The sequence below is a fragment of the Anthonomus grandis genome, chromosome 14, assembly GCF_022605725.1.
Source record: "Anthonomus grandis grandis chromosome 14, icAntGran1.3, whole genome shotgun sequence".
Taxonomy (NCBI): domain Eukaryota; kingdom Metazoa; phylum Arthropoda; class Insecta; order Coleoptera; family Curculionidae; genus Anthonomus; species Anthonomus grandis.
Window position 1 is genome coordinate 5,549,462 of NC_065559.1, and position 18,997 is coordinate 5,568,458.

General features: G+C 33.6%; 1 protein-coding gene across 2 annotated transcripts in view; it reads left to right on the forward strand.

Annotated features, from left to right (window-relative positions):
- Positions 1 to 18,997, forward strand: part of LOC126744614 (E3 ubiquitin-protein ligase UBR2) — a 29,001-nt gene that overhangs the window by 6,926 nt on the left and 3,078 nt on the right. For both annotated transcript variants that reach the window (XM_050452109.1, XM_050452108.1), the window contains exons 2-8: positions 103 to 951; positions 1,142 to 1,305; positions 2,375 to 2,576; positions 2,630 to 2,969; positions 10,222 to 11,154; positions 14,866 to 15,161; positions 18,013 to 18,202. In XM_050452109.1, the coding sequence (XP_050308066.1) occupies positions 106 to 951; positions 1,142 to 1,305; positions 2,375 to 2,576; positions 2,630 to 2,969; positions 10,222 to 11,154; positions 14,866 to 15,161; positions 18,013 to 18,202 (2,971 nt within the window). In that variant the 5' untranslated portion in view covers positions 103 to 105. The remainder of the gene's footprint in view (positions 1 to 102; positions 952 to 1,141; positions 1,306 to 2,374; positions 2,577 to 2,629; positions 2,970 to 10,221; positions 11,155 to 14,865; positions 15,162 to 18,012; positions 18,203 to 18,997) is intronic.

Here is an 18,997-nt window from a genome sequence, read left to right on the forward strand (position 1 = left end):
GATGGTAATATTATGTTATAACACTGATTGAAAAAAATATATTTTAAGACACTTTTAGAGTGTATTTTTTTAGTGTAATACAATTTAAGTTTTATTTTTTAGAAAATGGACGACAATATGGAAGTAGAAACCTCCCAGGAGCCAACCACATCAAATGAAATTGTGTCTCAATGGTTACAATTGTTTGAATCCGGGACATTCGATCCGGCTGTTCTAAACAAACATTGGATCAAATGGGTGCCTGAGGTCTATAGCCCAACTTTAGATAAAAGCTGCCTTAGCTGGCAATTTAATGAGGAACTTGCTAAAGAGGTTCTTTTTGCTCCTATAGAAAAGTTCATCTGCAAAGAAGACCCGGAGGAAGTACTCAACGGCCTAAAACTACAACAAAATAAAGCGACACTCTGCGGCCGATATTTCAAACACGGAGAGCCGACTTACTCCTGTAGAGAATGCGGCATGGATAAAACCTGCGTCTTATGCGTGGAATGTTTCAAAAACTCCACCCATAGGTTTCACAAGTATCGCATGGGAATCTCCGGGGGTGGAGGATGTTGCGACTGCGGAGACGTGGAGGCGTGGAAGAAAGACGCGTTTTGCACTTTGCACGAGGCAAAACCCGAAGATACCGAAGAGGACAAGGAGAAACTCCCGGCCGATATTGCCGCTAGGACTTACGAACTTTTCAACAATATCCTGTGGTACGCATACTACCGTTTGACTGGAGATGAAATTAACGACAGTCGAAATCAGATGTTTCGCGAAATGTCAGAGGATATGTTTGCACTGGATAGTTATTGTACTATCTTGTATAATGACGAAGTGCATACTTTCGATCAGGTCATTCAAACTCTTGAACGAGTGTTAAAGTGTAATCAACGTAGCTCCACGGAATATGTCACTAGTATTGATAGGGAGGGACGATCTGTGGTGAAATGTTCATCGAATCAGGTAATCAAGCTCACACTAATTTCATTCAGCTAAGTCAAATGTTGTTTCTACAAAAGCTTTAAATTTTCTGGAATTTAAGGAACATTTTGGGGTACAATATTATGAATTTCATAAATTATTTATGTTGAGGTGTATTCAATTATCTGATTCTATTAGGGTCTAGTTGCATATCTTTTATTTTATGTTTAAGGCTTGTGTTGAAATGAAGCGGGAAATCGAAAAACATACCTCCCGCCATGGAAACAAACCACTTCGGGTAAAAGTTACCCATGCTCACATTATTGCCCATCAAATATTCGCTTTAAAACTTCTATCTTGGTTGGAGAAGTTTTTAACTAATGGAAAAGGCTTTAGGTATGTTATATATTAATTGAATTACATCAACATCTGAACCTATCATAAAAATATATTGATTTTGGACATATACACGGTATACACCCAGTTACCCTTGTAACTAGGTGTCATTTACTGTATTACCATTATTCATCAATCAATCAATGCTTTATTGTCAAGAAATTGTTACAATTTGTAGACAGAGCTGTAAAACAAAAAAGACACAAAAATACAAACAAAACACAATTAAAGAAAAGAAAAACAAAACAAATTTAAAAAAAAAAATAAATAAATAGAATAGAATATCTACAATATATACAGATTAATACAATTTAAAAATTGTAAGTAGTCAAAAATATTATTATAAAATATACAATTTAATGTACACAATGTCAAAAAAAAATCATTAAAAAATCTCTCTATGATAAAAAAAATGTTTAAAAAGTAAAAAATTATAAAAAATCCTAAAATAGCTACACAAAGCAGTATACCTAAACATGTACAGATAGTAAAAATACATAATCAGCTAGTGCGAAATTTCAAATCGATGATTACAAAAAAAAATCGTTAACTGTGTAAAAAGCTCTCTCCAGTAAGAATGCTTTTAATGCTTTTCGAAATGCAAAAAAAGATGTGATGGATTTAATTTCCAATGGCAGATGATTGTGCATTTTTTTTGCATTATATAATATGGAACTTTTGACCAACTCTGAATGTGGGGTAGGCAGGTATAGATCATGTTCCGTGTTTCTAAGTGGATAACTATGGGAAAAAACTATAAAAACATAATATAAGATAACTATGAAACATCCCGAATAAAAAAATTTTACATTAAAATAATGGTAATTTAAAATACTAGTAGAATAAAAGAACACCTTTGATTTAGTGAATTTTTCAAGTTAAGAGACTTTCACTGTATATGGTTTTTTTTGGATATGGTATAGTATTGAATTTCTTTATCGTTGGTGATTGTTGGTAGTCATATAAGGTTGTTGTGTATTGTCAATTATATGGGGAAATAACTTTTTGCTGAAGATTGCAAAAAGAAGCATAGTTTATTTTAGTTTCTTACCCTCCTTTATTATTCAAGGTTAATATTCAGTGAAGTCATGTTAAAAAAGCACGAAAAGAAACCGAACCTTCTAACGGAAATCATGGTAAACGACTCATCTTTATGGAAAAGTGCTAGGACTCAGTGGCATAGATTAATAATCGCCGGTATGCTTTCAGAATATGAAAATAAGAAGGCGCTTGCCAAAGTCTTTACCAAGAATTATACACGGATAATGCAGGTAGCATTAACAAAATCAGGCTTAAAATAAAAAGTTAAAAATATATTTTTTAGGACTTTATCCGAGACGACCATGAACATTCCTTCTCAATCACATCCTTATCTGTCCAACTCTATACGGTGCCAACGATCGCGCAACATCTTATAGCAAACGATGACGTTTTATACATTATCCTACATACGATAATATCGGAATATCGCGTGAAATGTAACAAAGATGGTAAATTGGAATTCGAGCGGAACCCGGGCTATCATTCGCTAAAACGAACCCTGTTCATGCTTTACGACTTAAAATACCTTCTGACATTTCCACCAGACGCTTGGACTGATGATTTAAAGAAAAGTTTTCTGCATGGATTTGCCGTGATGGTCAATTTGCTTGTTATGATGCAGGGTGAGTGGTAAATTGAACTTTTTACTTTTCTTTTTTTAATTTGACAGTAGCTTTAGCGATTTCAAAAAGATACAGGACACACCAATATAAGAACAAAATCAATATTTGTGTGTCATATTATGAGAAACCATGTTTTTCATAATTTCACTTAATACAAGACCAATCATTTTTAAATCAAATAACTTACTTGAGAGAACTTCTTTTCCTGGACTTACACTTTAACCAAGAAGTTGTTTTTTTGGGCATTGGGTATGTTTTCCTCAGGCCTTAAGCTAGAAAAAGTGTTTCTTCTCCATGTGTGTGTGACATATCTTTTCCCTCTAATTTATCAAAAAGTAACCTACACCAGTGGCGAAGCGTACGAGTAGACAAGGTAGACACTGTCTACCCAAAATTATCCAGTTATTTCTCATTAATTTATTACATAATTATTTCATATAATTGTTAAATTTAAATTTAAAAAAAAATAACACAGAATGTAGTCGCTCTCCTTACTATTATTATATAGTATCTAAACGGCTATAATATCTCTCTATCTATAATATCTAAGGCGCGCCCCGCCTGACGCACCAATTAAAAAAAAAATGCAGGGCTGACACCCAATTAATATATACGAGCCCCAGGAAGACACATTGATATTTGTATTCCAAAATTTGGAGCATCTAATCGAACCATATACGCATCAAGCAGGTGACAGAGGTCCAGCCGCATCAGTATTCAGCCTATTACGTATGCAAAATTTACTCGCGGGAAAGACATATGAGCTTTTGTCTATCGAAGTCGACCAGCTATTTTATTATGCTCCTGAGGGTTATTGTTTATGGACACGCTTGATCTGGTCGGCCGCAATACATCTTCAGTTTTGTTTTTTCATGAATCTGCATTTGGCATTTGGTGCGGGCGCGTGCTATTGTAATTTAATAATTAGTATTTTTATTTTTGGGTGTATAGAAAAGGTTTTTTAGTGGATATTTTAGGGGTTATTTATGAACGACTGTGTGATATTGGTAATTGTATTTTAGTTGTGTCAGGCCAAAAATGTTAAATTCAAATCCGGTAGCGGTAAATAAATATTTTAAATTTAATATATAGGGCGTTTACCAATTTTTATTATAAAAACAATATTAATCAAATACTAATCTTAGTGATAATTACTTACATTATATATTTAAAAACCACGATACTTAAATTACTTGTTGATTATGTTGATAAATATGTTGATACATGTAGTCAAGTGTAAGATGACATAACGTACGTACCTGGAAAAAATAAATGTGTTGAGCAACCAATTTCCTAATTATGTTATTTTATTTAGTATTTAGACATTTTGATTATTAAAAGATTTAAACATTTGTAACTAGTTAAATTATTATTTAACAGCTATTTATTATATTTGAAATATTATTACGCATTGTGTCTGTCACTCACTAACGCAATATAAATGTGCTATTAACTGCTTAAACAGATAGTAAAATAGGATATTTGGAAAGGTATAGTTTCATACTATAAATAGTACAGGAAAACGTAGTTTGCAACAGTCAAATCTGCAAGTGGCTCAAACATTCCACAATACAGTGCTAAGTGGCTCTAGCACTCCACAAAAGCAATAAATAAAATAATTGTTCTGCAAGTGGCTCAAACATTCCACAATACAGAAAGATTGCTCTGTGGCTCAATCACTCCACAATAAACAACTTGTTGGTAAATAAATCTACGTTATATGGCCATTTTAGGTAAAAGGAAAAAGATGATATGCAGCTCTAGCACTCTGCTTTTATTAAATGAATTATCTGTAAATATTTTATGTAGTTTAAACAGGTCTTAAATGTTTTATGTCAAATATTATTATTATCTTGTAAAACACATATATTTAAAATAAAATGTTGAAATGTAAATAAAAATAGGAAATAAAAAATAATGGAAATTGGATATGCTCCGTGAGAAAACTCACCAGTATAAAAATAATCCAAAATAAGGCACAAGCACTTAAAACAAATAATATTCACGCACGCTACTTTCACTTCAAAAGTCGAGTATGTTTTAAAAAGATCTTTTAAGCAAAGTTTGGATCTCAGGGCTCTTAGACTGGATGTTTATAAGATCGAACCTCAAGTATCGAATTACTCTTGTATGGCTTGTCCATAAATTCTTTCTTAATCCTAACAGTTATTGCGGCGTTAGAAGAAACGGGACGAAGTGATTAGTCTAGTTTAATATTTTTTTAAAGGAAAAAAAACTACATCTTACAGTTGTGTTTTTTTTGTAAGTAGTATTTATTTTTATCTATCTATCTTTTTATGCTAGTAGTAATATTTTTTTTCTTTTTTATATCACTACATATTTTTCTCTTTGAGTTAATATTTCATGCGCTTTCATTCTCTATTTCATTAAAGTGAATAATATTGAATACACATTTTTTTCTAATTAACAATTTTTGTTGTTTGTCTACCCGAAAGAAAAGTTCACGCTTCGCCACTGACCTACACCTGCGGCTTGATTGACTTTATGTAAGTAGTACCGAATGACGCCGCAAAGCAAATGGCGCTGCGAGAGAACGATCATATGTCGTTTATTGTTAAACATCGTGTATTGCAGAATCGACGATCGCAGATAGGTTTTAATCTGCGATTAAAATCATACCTATAACCTTCCTCGGGCAACACTTAAGTGTACTCGTTTTCGTATTATTTCGCAGCACAGTTTAGGCGTGATGCAACCGACAGATATTTACATTTATATGTAATATGTATATAGAATATTTAAAAATTGATTAAAACTAGGGATGTTTCTTTTTTTGAAGAAAAACAATATTTTAAGTTCTCTTCAGTTCTTTTTATGGAAAACCAGAATACAGTAGAGTCTCGATAACGTGAACTAATTAGGGATGACTGTGTTCATGTTTTCGAGGAGTTTATGTTACTGGATAAAGTTAATCGCATGATAAACTAACACGTATAATATGTACTTTAAATATATATTTTATTGGAAAATCAAACAAAAACATGTTATGCAGTTAGTAATACATAGTTTGAAAATGTATATGTATATGTTTATACATGGTATAAAGCAAAAAATATTTATTATATAGGTAAGTATATGTATGTAAGTAAGTACAATGTACATTATTTATATTTAAGCCGTTGTTTTTAGAAAAAAGTTATCTAACTTTGTTTGACGGATACGTTGTTTGTTTGAAAGAATAGTTGCAAATTCACGTAATTTGTGTAAAGACTGAATATCCTCGAAGTCGGCATTGTTTTGCTCCGCCCATTCTAGACCTCTGTTAAATATACGAACTGCCTCAACGTGAGTGACTTTATCCATAGCCTGAGAAACCTCTGGATTTTGATCCTGTTCGGTTCCTGAATCATTAGACACTTCAGTACAATTCTCATCATTGTTCAATGAAGTCATCTTTATTCCATTCTTCGATATCTCCACGTTCAAAGTCTTGCCCTGGATCAATTTCTTCTAATAAATTGAGGTTATTCTCTACAATGCTATTCAGGCTTAGCAATTCTTGACGAAGAGTTGCCAAGGGTATTGTGTCTTCACGATCATCATTGCTTTGGCTTTCGAAAATATTTATGCACTTTATACAACACTTTTTAATGGTTGCTGGTTCTAATTTATTCCATGCTCGTGATAAGTTTAAAATAGCATCCTTGAGGTTGTATTGTTTGATAATGACATTCATGTCCTTAGATTTATTAGCTACAACCATTGCCAAAAACATGGAGCGATAATAAAGTTTAGTCAACCTAATAACGTTTTGGTCTATAGGTTGAATTAAGGGTGTCACATTGGGAGGCATATACATAACTTGAATTAGTCCATCATCAGATAAAAGTTCCTCTACTAGGGGATGACTGGGGGCATCATCCAATAAAAGAAGTGCTTTCTCTGGAAGACCTTGTTTCTTAAGGAACTTTCTCACCTAAAATTAAAACAAACTTTTAATTTTGAAATTTAACCACTATAGCTATGGCAGGAAATTTACCTCAGGAACAAAAATTTCTTTGAACCATTCCTTAAAAATTCCGGCTGTCATCCATGCAGATTGTGAGTTTTTGTAGTGTACAGAAATGTAAGTAAGTTCTTAAAACTTCGTGGTTTTTTAGCTTTCCCTATTACCAAAGGAGTCAATTTATGTAGTCCAGTCGCATTTGTACATGCTAGAAACGTTATTCTTTCTTTGGCTGTTTTTCTTCCAGGGGCAGTTTTTGTCTTCACTGGATACGTAATTCTTTCCGGGTAAAAGCTTTCAGTACAAGCCGGTTTCATCGGCGTTGTACACTTGGTTATAGTCTAAGTTTAGTTCCTTGATTTTTTCTTCAAGTTTACGTATGAATGGTGAAACCAGCTCGGGCTGAGAAGATAGTTTTTCACCAGTTATTGTTAGAAAGCGTATGCCAAATCTTCTCTTGAACTTTTGCAACCACCCCGAGCTCGCAGAAAAAGTGGAATTTTTGTCGTACAGTTTTTCGTGAAAATATTTGGCTTTCTCTTTTAAAATTAAACCACTTATTGATGCATTCCTCTCTTGTTGTCGCAAAAACCACTTATACAAAGCTTTTTCCATTAATGGATATTCAGAAGGTCTAAGAGATTTTCGTTTACCTGGTCCAGAAAAAGTCAAGGCAACTGTTGAAGTAATTGGTCTTTTTTCTTCTTAATTGCACAAATCGTGGATTTAGCTATTCCATACTTTTTTGCTAAAAAGGTAACTCCGCAACCTCTACTAACATCGGACAAGAGTTGGGCTTTTTTTCCAGAGTTAAATAATTTACTTTCTTAGTAGACATCGTGCTTGTTTCGTATTGATCGGCGAACAAACACTGTCAAACATGTACAAACAAGATATACAATTTGGCGGCGATATGCAAAAGCACTAAGTTAGTACTAAAGTTGCCGACAAAGGGAACATAGGAAATGCCGCTTAATGCCTACGGGTAAAACGATATAAATATTCTTTTGTTCACGTTATAGAGGCGAGATATTTTTGGCGTTCACGTTTTAGAATAGGCTGAATACCAATTAGGCTGTTCACGTTTAAGGATGTTCACGTTATCGAGACTCTACTGTACTACATTTTTCAGCTGTTAGAGGGTCCTTTTTTTGGGATTTAATGAGGGTAACTATGACTTATCGAAAGCAATTGATTGCAGAATTTGGCTGCAGAACCTCCACCACGCCGTTGTCCTTTTATAATTTGAGCTATGTTTGTCTAGGCGAGGTCAGGTAATCACAAATCATGCATAATCACTAAGCAGGTACCACAAAGCTCTTGATATTTCAGAAAGATTTACTTTGTTTACCGTTTATACAACTATATCGTGGCACTTTGCTAATGATTCAGGCCTGAAACCTGTTAATATTGAGAAGCTGGTGTCACTTCCACTTTTCTGCTAAACTTAAGGGAAACCAATATAATTAACATACTTTTGGCCACCACTGTAGTAAAGATATACATCATGAGTTTTTTTAAATGTTACTGTACAATATGTCAAAAACGAATGCATTTTTAAAGGCATAGTTTCGCATAGCAAGTTTATGGGAAGACACATGATATTTTTGACATTTTTTCCCTTCACCCCCCTCTAAGAAGGAGGATGTTTACTTTTTTATTTTAAATAAAATGATGTGTTTTTTTTTTTTATTTAAAAAATCCATATGTAAGTGTAATGCCTTCTGTCACTTGAGCATGAATGTAGTAAGTTGTGACATGTACCACGAAAGCCCATCTTATGTAATTTTTTCATCAATTCACTGTGTCGAAAGCTTTTTGTAAATCAACAAACACCATTATACAGGGGGTCTCGGGAGGAAAGGGAAATATTTTGGGAACATGTTCAGAAGGTCAAAATAAGATAAATTATATGTTTTAATCAAATCCTCAACCGTTTCTGAAATAATCGGTTCTGAAGTGTTTTTGTAATATTTTTTATTTCAAAAGCAACACAAACAAAAACTAGTAAAAAAACAAAATTCCACTAATTTAAAATGTTTTCGAAAATACCCCTACCAACTTCAAGGCAAGCTGCAGCACGTTTGTTAATCGCTAGTGTTGCACGTTTAATTGTTTGGGGATTGTTTTAACTAATATTTGAAGCATTCAAAATTTGATTGTGGAGCCCTTCTACGGTTTCTACTGGTGTTCCGTACACTAGAGCTTTCATCCACCCCCAGAGGCAATAATCCAGTGGATTTAAGTCTGGCGACCTCGGTGGCCAAACTTGAGGTCCTCCTCTGCCAATCCAACGATCAGGAAAATGACTGTCTAAGAAATTACGCGCACTCGGCGACTAAAATGAGGCCGGGCTGCGTCGTGTTGAAAATACATTCGGTAACGAACAATTAGCGGAACATCATCCAACATGATTGTATTAAATGGTCTTCTAAAAAGCGTATATCCTTCTCCAGTAAGATGCTCATCTAATACAAAAGGACCAAACAACTGCTCGTTCATCATTCCACACCACACGTTAACACTGAATCGATGTTGAAAGTTTCGTTCAAACGAGGCATGAGGATTTTCATCTGACCACCGATGTTTATTGTGTCGGTTATTAATTCCATGGCGGTTAAATGAGCTTCATGGCTAAATGAAATGTATTTATGTAGGCCTCGATTTTGTTGGATCCATTCGCAAAATTAAACTCCTAAGCCATAATCACCCTCTTGAAGATGTTGAACCGGTTGAATATGGAAAGTCTTAAAACTGTTTTTCCTAAGTGGCTTCCAAACGTCCACATCTGATGCTAATCGAAGTTCTTTTGTAATCCGCCTCGTACTAACACCCGGGTTCTCTTCAGCCATATCCAGAACATTTTCTTCATTTTTCACATTTAGACCGCCTCTTATTCAGAATTAATTCTTACGCTTAGAAACATTCCTGTTTCCCGAGCATTTGCCAAAACTGTCTGAAAAACTTTTCGATTAGGAGTTCTTCGACTTGGAAAACGACGTCGGTATTTATCAACAGCGCGTAATGCGCTACCATTACAGAAACCATACACAAATATTATGTCAGCATACTCCCTATGGGTGAACAACCAACTGACAACCATGCTTGTCAAAACTACCAGTCAATTAAAATAGGTATTAACAAACAATGATAAAATACCTGCAACGTGAGTTAGAAATACGGAGAACGTAATTATTCCAAAAATTTACAAAAAAAACTTTAAGAGCCGCTTCCCTTTCCTTTTTATTCTCCATATTCTTTTATATCCGATTCTGTGAATTTCAGGAATGGATTCTGTAACGCGACAGGTGGGCCAGCACATGGAATTCGAGCCCGAATGGGAATCCGGGTTCAACCTACACATAAAACTCTCCTACTGCTTGTCCCATATTATAGAATGGTGTGCCACCGACAAAGTCGTGCTGGTTAAATCGTACCGTTTACTTTTACGTAGCCTCGAAGAAAACCCCTGCTACGATCCAAACGAGACCGAAGTTCGAGAATTAGCAGATCACAGTTGCACCTGCCTTCACTACGACGTAGCGTCCAAACCGGTATCCATTCATCTGCCGTTGACGAGACTTTTGGCGGCGTTACACCTGCACTTGGAGAAATACGATTTGAACTTTGACAGTCCTGAGTTACAAATGGCCCGGCCCAATCCGGTGCGCATTATGGAACCCGTTCTACGGGCCCAAGTGATGATCGCTCAAGTCCATTCGGGCATGTGGAGGAGAAACGGTTACGCGTTGCTCAATACACTTTTCTTTTATCATAACGTAAAGTGTCGCACTGAAATGCTGGATCGAGATGTTAGTTTATTGCAGTTTGCCGCATCATTGATCGAGAGCAATGAGTTTTTGATACATGTGCTCAACAGGTTTAACTTGATGAATTGGGCGTTGCCGGACTTTGAAATCAATACGCTCAAGTCACCGGAGGAGGACAGTATGCGCCAGACCATCAGTTTGGTGGAGGAGTTTTTGCATCTGGTGATCGTTATAGTCGGAGAACGTCATATGCCAGGTGTTAGTAACGTCACCACTAAGGATAGAATTAAGAAAGATTTATTGCATGCCTTGTGCATTAAGCCAGTGCCGCATTCGGAACTTATAAAAAGTGTGTCCGACGATTTGGAAATCGAAGATGGGATCGTGGATGATGTGATTCAAGAAATTGCCAAGTTTAACGAGCCCTTGAGGTCTAGTAATTCAAAAGGTGAGTGTTTATTTATATTCAAAGTTTGTTCAAAAAAGATACATGTTCAACAAAATAATATATTGTCAATTTACAATGAATATAAGGTGAAAAAAAAAGATTTTTGGAGTACCTACCTAGATACCTTGTGTATGTACAGGGTGCCCCATTTTGGATATTTTTGCGGGGTATCTCAGGGGTGACAGGGTGCTTCGTGAAGCTAAAGATGCCCATAACGAAATTTTCTTAGCCCTCTTAGTTTTTAAGATACAGGGCATTTTTGAAAATGTTGCATTTTGGGATCCAATCCCCTTGTACCTCTATTATTCTTCAACTTATCCAAAAGGTAAAATAATATTCTTATAGATTTTTTTCTGTAGAATACATTGGTGTAAATAATTTTTGTTAAATATTTAACACGCAAATAAATGACAATTTTTAAAATTAAGTGCATAATAATAAGTTTATTTTTTTGATTTCTCAACAAGGATGATGCAGCCAATATTAATGGATTAGTCTGAAATATCAAATATGCAGTATCAACTGTTAAATCAATTAAAACTGTTGAATCGCTTTTAAATCGACATGATCTGAACTTCAGGTTTTGACTCCTTTCACAAATAAATGATCTATATAAACATGAGTTAGAATTGTTTGTTACTCGAGTGGGCAAAAAATGATTTTTTTTTTATTATTGATGTTAATGTTAATATCACACATATAAACTTCAATGGTTTTGGATGTTTTTATTTCAAAATGGGCATTAAATCGCCATTATAAAGAATATAATATATGTGGAGGCTTGTAAACAGCTATTAAGAATGCAATACCTTTAAGAGCAAATTCTATCCTACTAATATTGATCCCTGACGAGGGTAATTTAATGAGATTATCGTCGGCTATTATTGTTGACATTATAAAAATAAAAATCCCATAATTTCTACTATTATCACCTGCATTATAATAAGTGGTAAAGACTGGTTGATAGTTGTTGATAAAGATTCCCTTATATTTGGAAACATTCTCCCAAAATTATCACACCACAACAACTGAGATTATACTGCTCTTAAAAAAAATGATCCAAATTTGTTTTGATACTTCAGATATTCAAATGCAAAATATTAAATGAATTTTTGTGACATAAATGAAAAGTCTGATGGAACAAGACATCATTCAAAAGGAGCTCATCCCGCCATTAATACCCAAATCTATATTTAACACCCTGTTTATTATTATAACCACAAACCAATGATATAACTTAAATCATACGTTTTACCACTACTTTGTATATTATATAATTTATATTTTACTTCTTTATCGAGGTATAATTATTTTCATTCATCTTGTTAAGCTATATTTTGAGTATCTGTACATATATTGTTCAATTTTTACAATGCTGTCGAATCAATTAACTTTAACTCCATTCTCAATACCAACCATTTATAACCAACAACACGTTTATATCTTAAACAGCAGATGTGAAACCTTCACCGGTTTAATATGGAGGAAAGTTTCCCTATTAAATCTAAAATCTTTAAATCGGGCCCTAAAGAAAACAAACCTTCATGGTTTAATGAACATCTTAGGAACATGAGGGAAAGGTTACGAGCACTACATGGTATTCATTTGCAGCACCCTACTATGGTTTCTAAGCAAGAGTTAACTCAGTATAAAAAGTCCTATCGGGGAGAGCTGTGCAAAGCCAAAAAAGCTGCAAATGACAACTTGATTAGGAGCTCGGAAAACAAGCAGGCAGCAATGTGGAGTTTAATTAGTTCAAAAAATGCTACATCTATTTCTTCAAAAAATCAAACTGCTCAAACTTTTAATACCTTTTTTGTTAACATTGCAGAAAGTATAGTCTCAGAATTACCTACACCCACAAACAATTTTTCTAAATTTTTAACTCCTGGTAGATTTACCACTGACTCTTTTATTATTTCATGAGGTGACTTTCAATGTGGTTAGAGATAAAATAAACTCTCTTAAAAATAAAAAGAGCAAAGACTGTTTTGATTTTAACGTTAAACTCATTAAAACAATTAAAAATATTATCATTTATTCATTAACAAATCTCTTAAATGCCTACATAAAAGAAAACATTTTTCCTACATCCTATAAGGTGGCTAAAGTGATACCAATATATAAAAACAAAGGTTCAGTTGATGATGTGTCAAACTACCGCCCAATATCACTGTTGCCAATTTTCTCAAAGATTCTGAAATCACTCATGAAGGATCAAATGTACCAACATTTTGAAAATAACAATCTCCTTGTGCAGGGTCAGTTTGGTTTCAGGAGTAGCAGGTCAACTGCATTGGCTATTGATTGTTTGGTGGATTTTTCATCAAGGGGTCTGGAAAAGGGTTTCGACACCTATGCTTCATTCTTTGACCTGACAAAGGCCTTTGACTGTGTATCTTATGAAATTTTATTAAGCAAGTTCTGTTACTACAACTTTCATTCAGAGAGCATTGCCTTTGTCAAGTCATACCTGTATGGCCGACTCCAATATGTGTCATACAATGCTAGTGTATCTGATAAACAGCCATTACATCATGGAGTACCACAGGGATCCGTTCTAGGCCAACTCTTATTCCTTATTTATGTAAATGACTTGCCTTATTTTATAGACCGGGCACATGAGCATAAGTTGATCCTGTTTGCTGATGATACTACTCTACTCCAGCATCATCACCCGGCAAAACAGAAAATCGCCAGTACAGAGAGAGTAAAATGAGAGAATGGTTTGTAGCAAACAAACTAAACCTTAATGCTTCAAAAACACAGCATCTAAATTCTTCACTTCAAAACTCTCAAATAGATCTGCCACAGGATAAATCTGTAGAGTTCTTGGGTGTACTTCTTGACTCTGGTCTCACTTGGGAAAACCACATTATTCAGCTGGCATCTAAGTTATCAAAAATAACCTTTCTAATAAGAAATCTATCCAGCTCTGTATCAAGGGAAGTTTTGTTGGTGGCTTATCATGGTTACTTTAGCTCCGTTATGTCATATGCTGTGCTGAACTGGGTCACTCATGGGGAGAAGATATTTGGTTTACAGCGCAGGTGCATAAGGGCTATGACTGGTTTGGGGCACCGTGACTGTTGTCGACACTGTTATTATGAACTTGGCATCCTCACTTTTCCATGTGTATTCATCTTGCAATGTTTGACTTTTATAAAAAATAATCTACCATCATATTTAACACACAGTAATATACATCAGTATTCAACTCGAAACAGTCTGAATATTTTGCCGGAATTTTGCAGGCTTGGGAGAACCCGCAGAGGAACTGTTTATCATGGGATTTGTTTCTATAATGTGTTACCATTGCAGGTTAGGGAACTTAATGAACAAGCTTTTATTAAAAAAATTAAAAACTATTTATTAAAAAAGTCTTTTTATTCATTTGAAGAGTACCTAAATAACAATTTTAATGACCTAATTTAACTGTTTTATAAATATTGTGTGTCTATTATAAGTATTTTTAAATTTAGTCTCTGTAGATTTTAATTATATATAAATTTTAGAATCTTACTGTATATGTGCGTATATAATTTTTATTTATTAATTTTAGTTAATACTTAAGTTTTAAATCATGAAATTGCATTTTATATATTTGTGTAATATTACGAATATTGAAATAAAAAAATAAAATAAATATATCATGCTTTGTTAACAAAAATGTATATTTTTTGACTTTGACTATTCCCTAACTTTCTTTAGGTACTTATGAACTTCTTCCTCAATTTTACGATGAGTTTAACGTGTTTTTCTACCACTATACCCGGGAGGAAATGTCGAAAGCGGAAGAAGCTCAACGTAAACGTCGCAAACAGCAGGGACATATCGAATGTTGTCCCCCGCCTCAACTACCGAAATTGTGCGAGTCCTTCTCATTGTTGGCCAACCTTTTGCAGTGCGACGTTATGATGCTCGTTATGCAAACGGTCTTGGAACGATGTCATAATCTTCGGGCGCGTAGTTTTTCGGAAAGTCAACTGCATAAAGTGCTACATCTGGTAAGTTCCATGTACTTTCAATTTATAATATTCGTTCTGAGTGTGGTATCTGTTAAACTCGCAAACACATTAATTTAAGGTTTTAAGTTGTTCGACATTTCTAATGGATAAACTTAAAGAAGTATGTAGTAGAATTTTATCACTAGAATCACTTAAAACAGTGTTATTTATTGTTTAAAGTGAATACTCTCACTCTACGCAGTTATGGCTTGTCAGTAAATACTTTAAACAATAGATAATGAAAATAATTAATATCAATCACTAAACCCGATTATTTCCACAAGATAAAGAAAAATGAATCAATAATATAATATGAAATTTTAGAGCAAAAACTTGATTCAAAATTGGGCTCAAGTATTTGATTGCACTGATCCCAATCAGTCAATAGCAAAAGCCTTTGTGTAATGTTTACTGAATTCCATTAAACAATCAAAGAAAATAAAGTAGATAAGAATTACAAATAAAAAATGCCAACTGCGAATTACAAATGGATTAATTACCTCAATAAAATACCGGGACTACCTATAAAGGAAAATGATAAAAAACCCAAATCCATTGCTTGAAGAAGAATGTAAATTTTACCGAAGCAATCTGAACAAACTCATAATTAAAACCAAATATGATTACTATAAAAAACAAATATCGGAAAATAGAAATAATATGTTATTATAGGCCATGAAAAAATAAAAAACAAACAACTGAATTTTGTTAATATTGATGACATAGAACTCACAATTGAAATGACAATGAAAAACTTCTTCAACAAGTATTGCATACATTTGGTAAGAGTTAGAAAAGTCAATAATAACACCATATATTAACTATATAATAGTTTGAACTGCTCTATGTTTCTGAAGTCTGTGTCTGAAACTGAGATCATTATTCATATATCCCTTTTAAAGACCACTAGCTCTCCATTTAAAGATCAGTGCATTTACCAAAATCATGTCATTTAAATATCATTCTTGGCATACATCATTAATTATTTAAAAGTGGAAATGTTCCATCTCATCTTAAGGCTTCACATATCACCCCCAATACATAAATCGGACCTGCAGACAAAATCCAAAACTATCGTTCCATTTATCTTGTTAGTAATATAGCAAAGGTCTTTAATAAAGCTCTAAGACAGACGCTTGTTAAATCTTTTTGTGAAAAGGACATTTTGTCAAAAAATCGTTATGCCTTATTGGAGTGTAGTAGTACTACCAATGCTATACAGTATGTTACATCTAAAATATCCACAAATTTAAATGACAGTGAGAAAACAATTGTTGTTTTTATGGACTTAGCCAAGGCAATCTGTACAGTGCGTCATAAAAAATATTGCGGAGTTAGAAGAATTCTTTGGAATATTTTTTATAGTTATTTATTACACCGAACCCAAAGCACCAAAATAAACAATGTAATCTGCAACCCAGAAACAATGAAAATTTGCATACCTCAAGGAGCCGTTCTTGGACCTATCCTTTTTATAACATATATTAATAATTATTTAGGGCTAACAGTATCCTGAGCGAGTCTGAATTTGGTTTCCAGACAAACACAGAATTTATTCTCACATAAATAGAAGTAATCAATTAAAAATGAATAATGAAAATTAAATTTGCTAAAATATAAGTCCAAAATTTGGGTGAAAATTTTTTAATCCCAGCGGTAACAAGAGGATAATTAAAAATGATGCGGTCAGCGCAACATAAATGCTCCCTCAATTAGTGAGTAGGTTAATTAGTTAATGAAAGAAAAATTGAGGGCGCCACTGGTTTTCCAAATTATACAAAAAATTAAATTGCACTTTGGGCATTAGATCTGGTTTGTTTCTAAAATAGTCTGCAGCTTTTAAAATTTAAAAAAAAATATTTTTTTAATGTAACATACTCTGAAATCCTTTAATTTACAATTTTTTAAGAATATAACGGAAGCATCTAGTTTCTTGTAACATTTTTGTTTTTAAATTTAATGAAAACCCATTAATGCTCTTATACATTGCAAAAAAACGGCATAAGCAGAAAGAAGTTATATGAATGACATGATATTTTAGTTTCATTTTACGCGGCTAATCCGTGCGTCGGACAAAAAATTTACAAGGGATAAAAAAGCTTCAAAATTAAGTCACCTTAATATCCGAAAAGCAATTTATTTATACAGAGTAAAAAAAAAATTACAAGCACTTATTTATGAACAATCCATTTATTTTTTAAATTTCCGAGCATTAGTATAAGATGTCAAAATACATCAATTTGGGTAGTTATTCTCCAGCATAAATTTGGTAAAGATCGAAAAAGGTATTTATACCCTGCTTTAAAAAAAAAAACATTTTAGTTTTCAAACTTTGGCACCCTCGGTCAAAGTTGGCCTAAATCGTGCTATTTTTGGCCAAGGAAGTTGTGGTTAGGAATTGTACATTGATTTCGTGGATACCCTGTATACAGGAATCTATCATCTTTTTGAATCGTCTGAACTCTACCTCAATTTGTTTTCTTGTTTACTCTTTTTTTACTTTAACTTTATATTTTTATTCTCACTCTCAATCCGTAATAAACTACTTTATTTTCCGAACTTTAATCTCAATCCGCAATATACGACAAACCAACATGATAAGCTAAATATGCCAATCTCAACATGCAATTTGACGAAAAAGTAAATTTTCTATGAGGGTATAAAAACATTTAACCACCTACCAACTAGCATCAAAGCAGCAAAATCCTTAGTTAATGACTAATGAATGTATGTATATTTAGGTCTAGTCCCTAATCCCTATTTTAGTTAATTTAGTTTCTAAAGCATTGTTTAAAACAATTATTTTTGTCGAAACGGCAACGCATATTTGACTGTGATTTATCGTTCACAGATTGGTTACGCACTGCAAGAAGAAGAATCCGGTAACTATCCATTCTTCAAGTTTGTCGAGAACGCCAGTAAATTCAGGATTTTCGAATTATTGGAAGAACTATTAAGATCTTGTCCCAGGGTGGACGCGCATAAGGGCCTTTTACAATGGACACTCAACAAATACCAGCAAATTACCAAGAAGGAACTCAGTAAGTTTTCCGAAGTATTCCTCGACAGTGGCGATCCGTGGTCAACGAAACTGCTTAGGCCAAGTCAGGTTATTTTGTAAAGTTTTGTCAAGAAATCGTAGTAATCAGTTTTCGATATTTTTTTATAACGCATTAGGGCATCATCAGACCTAAATAAAATTATCAAAATTAAATGATACGGAACAGAACCCTAATTAACAGAAAAGACATACCTATCGAAATACAAAAATCACACACCGACTCACACTAACATAAATAAAAAAAAAATAAAATAAAATAAGTTTACACCATCGTGTATCGTTAATGACTAAAATTTTAGTCCCTAATGCGGCGAAACGCGTAACCTTTAATAGACGCTGATTTATGAGACTTGGACTTTGAGTTTACTTTTTTCCCTCCTTTGGTCATATACTTAAATCTTTTTGAGAGTAGTGGATGATTATTTTGAATTCTTCTAAAGGTGTTACTACAGGATGGCCCACTATCAGTAATCGCTCATGGTTGCCACATTTGTGCGCTATAGTACCATAAAAAAATAACTTGCTTAAATCAGTTGATTACAACAATTGACACTTAAGTTAATTCGTAAAAAACTTAATTAGAACTAAATTGTCACACTCAATTTCTTCTTATTTATATTAGAACCTAGGTAGGTACCCTCAGACATAAAGGTATAATACTTACAGACTTTACATCACAAGTTTTAATTCGGACCTACTTAATATTTTTCAGTGCAGGTAAATATTAAATTGGACTAAACACAGGTATAAATGTATCCGCATATTTACATTTTTT